At 42.7% G+C, this 8,270-nt stretch overlaps 1 protein-coding gene across 2 annotated transcripts in view; it reads left to right on the top strand.

Moving 5' to 3' along the window:
* The first annotated feature begins 3,425 nt into the window (after positions 1–3,425).
* LOC102382021 (ATP-binding cassette sub-family G member 2-like) overlaps positions 3,426–8,270 on the top strand; it is a 30,250-nt gene continuing 25,405 nt past the window's right edge. Inside the window, exons 1-4 of one of the 2 annotated variants that reach the window (XM_006014789.3) lie at positions 3,426–3,514; positions 5,932–6,229; positions 6,523–6,582; positions 7,483–7,597. In XM_006014789.3, coding sequence (XP_006014851.1) covers positions 5,949–6,229; positions 6,523–6,582; positions 7,483–7,597 — 456 coding nt within the window. In that variant the 5' untranslated portion in view covers positions 3,426–3,514; positions 5,932–5,948. Of the gene's footprint in view, positions 3,515–5,265; positions 5,325–5,931; positions 6,230–6,522; positions 6,583–7,482; positions 7,598–8,270 lie in introns of those variants that run through there. The other variant, XM_006014790.3, reaches the window with a different exon arrangement.

Genomic DNA, 8,270 nt, shown 5'->3' with positions numbered 1-8,270 from the left:
CCATCAAAGGGGGGAGCTCTTTGTTTTATATTTCTTTATAGGAAGGCTGATGAACTGTGAGGCCTCAGAACCACCAATAGGATAAGCAGCATCTTCCTTACTTAAGCTATGTTTTTTTCTACAACAACGAAGATTGTCTTGTCTGTTTTGTGTTGCTCATCTTGTTGTTTAATTTATTTTAGCTGCTAAGAGTTAGATGCATATGAATATCATGTAGATGAAATAAAAATTATTGTGGATACACCATCTGTTTGCCTCCAGCCAAAAGCCCGTAGTAGCAGATTTGACACTTTCCTGCCTCCAGTAAAAGAGAACTTGAACTTTCCTCCCAGTGTCCCTGCTATATGAGGCATGTAGCCAGCTAGCACCTTTTACAAATGCACATGGGGAAGGTACTCAATTTCCCAAATGTTTATTGTTCCCATTATGCACTGCAGCCAATGAAACTCAATGGAGCAGCAGCAATAATACACCAGCTTGCAAGATGGGACCCATACAATGTATTTAAAGGAGCAATTTGTGAAATAAAAATGATGGCCAAGACAATTAACAGGGTGTAACCCTGCTTATCTTCATGAATAGTTCTCTGTCACGAAGCAGCTTGATACAGCTGCTGATTTCTGTTTTAGTTTATAATCAGTTTCCCCTCTTCATCAGCACAATGCAAAATGGTTGTAGATTCAGCATATGGGAAGAGATTCTAACTCCCACAGTTGAGCTTTCTTACACCTTAGTCTTGTGAAAGTCATGCAAAAGGACACAGGACAAAAGGGGCTCAATATTGCTTAGGTTTGAAACTTCCTCAGAAAACGTGACACACATCCAGCCAAAACACGAGGACAACAAATTTCAGTGAGGGCAGATTTTAACTGAATGAGGAAGTTAAATCCTAAACAAAGCAAAGTGGAAAGTTAAAGTCCAATTTTTCTGTGTGAAGTGACAGCAAAAATGACACCATTACTGAGCAAATTTGCTCCATGAGTTCACTAGTACAGTATCAGAGCTGCTGACTTCAATGCCAAATTTTTAAAGACAGTTAGGCATGTAAATACTTTTAATCATCTGGTTTCTGTGACTAAAGTGAGTCTGGCTTCCTTTGGTACCTGTTAGCCATGCAGAGTCAATACCAGTGGAAATAAAGAATTGCAAGTCTTTCTTTTATTTTTTTTCTTACACATCGGCAAAATGGTTTATCTCATCAGATCCACTCCTGCAAGAGCACTGAAAGCTGGCATGTAAGTGTGGTACAGGTGTCACTGGGCATTTCATTTAGCTTCAAGGCCCTAAATAAAGGTGTAAGTAGAAGCACCCCAGCTTGCCTCTCAGAATTCAGGCTGATTTTCTGATGCTGGTGATTAGGATGAAAAAATGGTCTTTGTGCTTAAAAAATAGGAACACCTGCTCTAGAATTGCTGTGGAACAATAAACCCCAAGTTATTTAATATAGTAGTCTGGTAAAAATGTGCATTTGCAAGTCATAAAGGACTTTTCCTACAATCAAGACACCAAACAGACTAGCGAAAGAATTATGTGTAAAGGCCCTTCTGGGGCTTAAACCAAGGTAATCCTGAATTTGCCTAATGATGAAAAGGAAGTGAAATTGGCTGTTAACTCAGTGAAACTGACTAGCTTGCTTTTGTTGATTCTCTGTACCAGAAGAAACCAGTAAAGACAGGGATGAAGAATAAAAGGTAAATAGGGGGTTTAAAAAAGCTTGGGCTACATTCAACCTAGCTGTCAGTTTCCAGCTGGACAAACTCACACATAGCTCGTTTGGTACCAATCCCTAGTGGAAACAGGGCTGCCATGGCACAATTATCTTCCACCCTAAGGGGAGTTGTAGGTTAGCAACCTTCCCAAAAAGTGGGTGTGGTTGGCCAGAGGGAGGGAAGAGCCAGATCAACTTGCTCTTAAAAAAGCTTCTTTCTGAAAGGAGGATGACAATCATTCCTGGTAAGAAAGAAAGAAGGGCTAGACTCCACTGATGGAGAAATCTGGAATAATCCATGTTCTTAAACTGCTGTGCGTCTGTCTAAAACACAGAGATTCCTTCTACTACTGAAATGCAGCCACCTCTGCAGTATAACATGGTCACTATTTAACAGTGCACAGCAGCCCTCCTCAGTGATTTTGAGGTAAGGAGAGAAGAATAGCATAGCCACTGAAATATGGATCCAAAATGTGATTAGCCACTGAAGTGTAGCAAAGGGACAGGGGCCTGGATCAATACCTCCAGCCTTACAAAGGGTGACAAGGAATTTTGAGGGATTACACATGCATGCTCAGTGTTGGTTCTCAAGAGAAAGATGGTGACTCCTAATACTGCTCTTCTCTAATCCCACCTGAGGGCATTGACTGATTTGGAGCAAAGAGCACTGTCTACTCCAGTAAGCCTACAGCACGGCCTCCTTTATGTTGGTGCATCTTCTACTACAGTGGTAGCCAACTGTTTTGGCAGGCATGCCACAAATTAGGCCACACCCTCCCAGAATGCCACTCTGATCCCCTTCCTCTGCCAGACCTGTAGCTCTGCTTTCTGCTCCCTCTCTGCTCCTTGTCTGATCTCGTGCTCTGCTTTCTGCATCCTTCCCTATCTGCTGTGCTGCCCATCCCTTTTCTGATCTGCAGTGTGCCACCCACAAAAGGCTGCTTGTGCCACTGGTTGGCCACCCCAAACACTGAATCCCCCCAAACACTTCTGCCTTGGAGCCTTTGGTTTTTTTGCACAGCTGGCATCTGTAGCAGGCAGTCCAGCTCTGCTTAAGTGGCCAGATGTGATGATTATACAGTGCCCTGAGGCACTATACCTTTTGGGGGAATGAAGCGTATCAATCCTGCCCCTTCCTTGTCATTTCACATGCTGATGGATTCCCTTCAGTACCCGATTATCTCCTTAATGGGACATGTGAAGCCTGCGCCAGACATGTTTGCTCCGCCTTTCCAAGCCAGTAGCTTGCAACTAGGCCTGCTTTATGGATTGGATGCAATCACTGACACCAGTCACTTTGGGAAGTCTGAATATAGAACTGGTAGTGACTACACAGATTTGTGGGAGAGCATGTGCTAAATTCAGAGCTTGCTGGCAACGTTCCAGCGGGTCCTAAAGTCAAGGGAAAAAAACTACAAAAAGGGGCTGGGATGATTCAGCACTGAGATTTTGCTGGAGAGTCTTGTGGTGTTTGTGCTCCTGGTGAGAATCCTATTCTGGTGTCAGTCTGGAGTGACTCCACTGACTTCAGAGGAAAGCAGCACATTCTGATCTTTGTGGTTTCTAAAAGAGAAGGCATCTTCCAGTGGGCTGCACTAATTCTTTGCAGCTGACTTCTCCTCTAGTGACCTGGAGTAAATTGCACTGAGAATTGCAGTAATTTGACACTCCCAGCTGCTGGCCTGACAGCAGAAAGACTTTTATGTAACTATTTAACTTGAGCTAAACATCAGATGTGCCAGATCTGCAGCTGGCAGAGCCCTGGATACAGCTGCTGAGCTGGAGCAAAACAGAGACAGCAAAGAGGTAGTGATTCTGGGGAGGGGGTTGCTTCTAGGCAATGGGAGAAGGGTGTTAGCTTGCGCAGGGCTTCCAAAGCTTTGCTGTTTTGTGTGGCTTGGCTTTGGCTGGAGCATGGATGCTGTGCAACTCATTTATTTCACTGCTTAAGAATGTAAAATGCTTGAATCACTTCCTAGAACTATCTGGACCTGTCTTATTTAACTCATTCCCTGCCATTGCAGGGGTTTGAGGTGTTGGTCTCTCTCTCCTCCTGTGATACTTGGTGGGTTTTGGGAAGTGTATAAGGGGAAGAGGGGGGCTTTGTGGTGTGTTGAAGAGGCCAGAATGGATGTTTCTATGGTCCCATTCAAACTAAATGTCTGTTACATCTTGAGGAAACTGGACTCTGCTTCCTTCCAGCCCTATGCTTCTAAATGCAGGGGAAAATGATGCTCAGAACACTTCTGGCTAAATGTGGGCACTTCAGAAACACATGTGCTGAATTAAGCTGTATCATCTTCCTCTCTATTCATGCAAAAAGCTGTTAATTCTTCTCTCTCAGTCTTTTCAATGGGAGTAGAAGGGGCTTCTAAATATTATTTACGGAAGGCAGAACAGCATTTTGTTGAATAGGTGTTTTACTTAAAGCAAATGGGAAGTAAGTTCTTCCCCAGCTTGTGGTTAGCACTGAAACCTACATTGCAATGAGTTTTTGGAGCAGGACAGAGTCCATTTAGTGTCTTATTCCAAAGCAGTTTCTGAAGACAAAGTGGGCCATTCTTATTTCCCTTCCCTTAATAAATTTGACTCGGATTTTGCTATGGTGTAGATCCATGGAGCCCCAATAATTTAAATCATGCGATAGGGGTTTATTATAGGAAAGTATTATAGTTTATAAAAATATATATTTTTGTAGGTGTTCCAAAGTGTGCTGGACACAGGGCTAAAGAACACGAATGGTCCTGTCTCTTTCTTTCCCCAAAGAAAAACTGACCTCTTTATTCATCACAGAAACCTCATTCCCTGCTCCCAGCCTATTTTCTTTTTAATAGATGGGATAAGAGAATTCCTGAATGGACCAAAGAATCGACCTGAAAAAATAATATCCTGGATAAACTGCTTTGGGCTTGTCTATATACACCCAAATATACTGATTTAACTTAAATTAGCTACATTATGCCAATGCAAACTCCTGTGTGGACCCATGTATATCAGTTGGAAAACTGATTCTATTGGTTTAGCTTAACTTTGAGTTTAAATAAAGCATTTTTTTACTTTGCATTTTAAATTAATTGATTTAAAAATAACTTAAAATTTAACTTTCAGTTAAACCGTGCGTGCAGGCTGCCTGCGTGTTCTGTTGAAGTAGGGTTAGGTTGAAAGCCTCTATCAGTGCTTTGAAGATAAGCCTTATCAGAGCATTGTTATAAAACCCTGAAAGGATGTTAAGAGTAAAGGTAACATTTACAAGGAACACCTACATTTGAAAGTCTGAGAGTCTACTTGATTCTGCTAAATTTATTTCATTGATTACCAGAGTATTAAGCCAGGTTTTGGACAGATGAGCTCAGTGTAATCACTGCCCTCCAGGTGAGACCTGACTTGGCATTTGAGAAGATGCAGATCTAAAAAAGCAAAGCAAGCAACAGAATTTTTATTTAACTTAAAAAACACAATCTCTACCTCAACCTTACAGGTGCCCGCTGTCTATCGTGAACAGCACATGACTATTTTTGAGAGTTCACTTGTACATGGAAAATTGAATGTTTGGTGCCAGTAATTTTAGCTCATAATATTAAGAAGCTTTGAGATCTAAGACCTGGTCTCCACTGATGTAAGTATGTTAGCTAAGGGAGTGATTTTTCTAACAAAATAACTACTGATATATTCCTTAGCATGGATGCAGGGTTAACATGGCAGCTGCTGCTGCTGGTAAGTCCTGTCCTGAGTGCGTGATGTGAAATGCTGGATTCCACAATGAGAAAAGCATGTCTAGGGACCCAAGAGGGTCTCTAACCTGATGATGTTAACTCCCTGGCTGCTGGCCATACCCAGAGCAGTGGTGTATTCCATGGGGAGAAGCTGATGAAGGGACTCCCATCCCCACTCCACTGCTGGAGCCACAAGTTCTGCTACCTCCATTTTGGCAACCCCCCCGCCGACCTGTTCCAGCATCCCCTCCCCTTTAGTCAGTATCCAGGGCTCATACTCTGCTTGCCTGCTCCTAAATACACTACTGTGTCCCAGCTATGTCAAGTACATATTGTTCTAACTGGAAAAGAAATCTGAGGTCCACAGCTCTGGACCTCAGAGCTTCCATTTCCCCACCCGTCACCCCATGGAAGAAGATTCAAATTCTTTTTTATTTTTTAATAAAAAAGAAAAATTGATGTTCTGCTTGCTGAAGTTGTTTAAATTCTCATTTCTTTGATGTTTCCCAGCCAGTCAATTACAACAGATGGAAACTGTCAAGAACAGCAATGACCTCAATAGCATCCCTGCAGTGGAGTTCACTGATAAAGACACGATACCGGGCACATCCTCCCACAGCGTTGTTACCATGGGGCCTGAGGAAGAAGAAGCAGGAGACTTCCTGCGTTCTTTCCCCACCCGAGAGTCCCTCAGGTCCCCCCGGGGCTCTGTTGTGAGCTTCCACGACATCCAGTACTCCATCAAGCAATCGAGCGGGTTCTTGTGCAGACGGAAAACAATGGAAAAGAAGATCCTTCACAATACAAAGTAAGCTCCTGCAGCATGAAAACTTTTGTGGAGGAAAGACAGAATTAAATCCCAGTGCAAATCAGGTAGAGCTGAGGGGCACTTGACTATCCCCATCAGAAGATTCTGTTTGGACTTCTTAGAGACTAGGGATAAGGAAGGAAAAGAGTTTACTGATTTCAAGGTTTGGGTGGAAAAATATTTTACTTTATTTCCTAAACTGCAACATTTGTCTGCGTCTAAAGTGAGACCCAAGCTGCATGCTAAGCTTCTCATAACTCTGTCAGAGGTAACCTTATTTTTCCTTCTTCCAGCGGTATTATGAAGCCAGGCCTCAATGCTATCTTGGGACCAACAGGGAGCGGTAAATCCTCGTGAGTATTCCCTCTGCACACACCACTTCAAATGGAGAATGAATAATTCTAGGTGGAAACTGGAATCCCCAAGGCATGGAAAGGCACTTTGGATTGTGTGGGCTAAGGCAGAGTGGGATTTAATGCCTTTCTATAGTGGGACCACTCTGGGGCCTCCCCAAAGGTGCGGCATGTGACACCCTAAGTTCTGCAGAGGCTGAGGTCCTGTGATCTATAGGTCTACATTATGAGTTATACAAAAAACTAGAACTCTTGATTCCAAAATGATACCTTTTATCAGTTGGTCTAATAAAAGGTATCATTTTAGAACCAAGAGTTCTAGTTTTTTGTACGTTTTTTTTTTTTTCTCTCAGACCAACACGGCTACCAAGTACACCCCTGATACATTATGAGTTTGCACTAATGGCTAAAATTACAGTGCAGACAAAGCCAAATCTTGGGCAGCAAACATCATGCAGCTTGCAACGTGCTTGGAGCCAATCAGAAGGCAGGCCCTAATAATTGCTGCTGGTGGAGTGGGTTATCCAGTCAAAAGAAAGAGCAAGTGTTGTGGTAGAATCAGTTCTGACCACAGAAGTCTTTAGATTTGGGCCAACCTTTTAAGGGCCTCCTTTCTTATCTTATGCCCAGATGCCTCCGTGCTGCTACTGAATTTAGGATTTGCGGTTGTTTGCATTTAGATTTCTGTATTTGAGACAAGTGGCCTATCATGTTTTAATGTAAAAAAAAAAAATGGTAATTTTTATGTAAAAGCTGCTTCTGTCCCATTCAAAAAACTAGGCCGCTACAGGCATCCCATAATAATGCCCAGTTCCAGAAAAACATTCCTGGTTATTTTTCCCCCTTTCTCTAGCTGTGGGCAGCACAGGGCAGAATCTAAACATTGTTTCTTGTCTGAAGTCTCCTAGATGTGCTGGCAGCAAGAAAGGACCCCGCTGGCCTCTCTGGGAAAGTATTGATAGACGGTGTCTTGCAGCCTCCGAATTTCAAGTGCATCTCAGGATACGTGGTACAAGTGAGTATCCATTTCTGGTCTCTCTGCCTCCAGGAATGATGGGTGTGAGAAGTAATAGTTCCTGGAGAGGAGACAGGGATGTTCAAGAGCTGCTGAAATTTTTTTTAAAGGGTCTGCTGGAGAATAGAAAGGAGGCATCCACATACATATGTGGTAATATGGGACATTAACCTGGTTAACAAATCCCAGACAGGGAGGTCTCAATGACAACCCTGTCAGTACAGGTAGGGGGTAGTTCAGGGCCCTATGGGTACAGGCAACATTGTCAGCAACAGAGCTAGCCAAGAAAACGATGTGTATTTGTCTTTTTTTTTTTTTTTTTTCATTCTCTCCTCTCCTTTTGGACTTGAATAATTCAGCATGATTCAATAACTCAGTATCGTATCATATCATACTAAATACGATATTATTCAGTATGATATGTTCCAGCACAGGGAACTGACCCTTGGTTCAGAAAAATGCTGAGCTCACTTCACGGTTGGCCCTTCTAAGTTGAATAGGTCGCTCTTCTCATGTTTTGTCACTCTTCTCATGTCCATAAATTTCATCCTGAACCTGAAAAAGTTTTAAGTCAGAAAATTCAGTTTCCAAGGGGGAGATCAAGACAGTTATCTGGCAATAAGTCAGAGGATCATCTCTCCTCCTAAAGCTTTTCATCAACCTCTAGCAGGAA

This window comes from Alligator sinensis, unplaced genomic scaffold (genome assembly GCF_000455745.1).
Source record: "Alligator sinensis unplaced genomic scaffold, ASM45574v1 scaffold264_1, whole genome shotgun sequence".
In the NCBI taxonomy this organism is placed as follows: Eukaryota; Metazoa; Chordata; order Crocodylia; family Alligatoridae; genus Alligator; species Alligator sinensis.
This window is presented reverse-complemented; position numbering and strand designations above follow the sequence as displayed.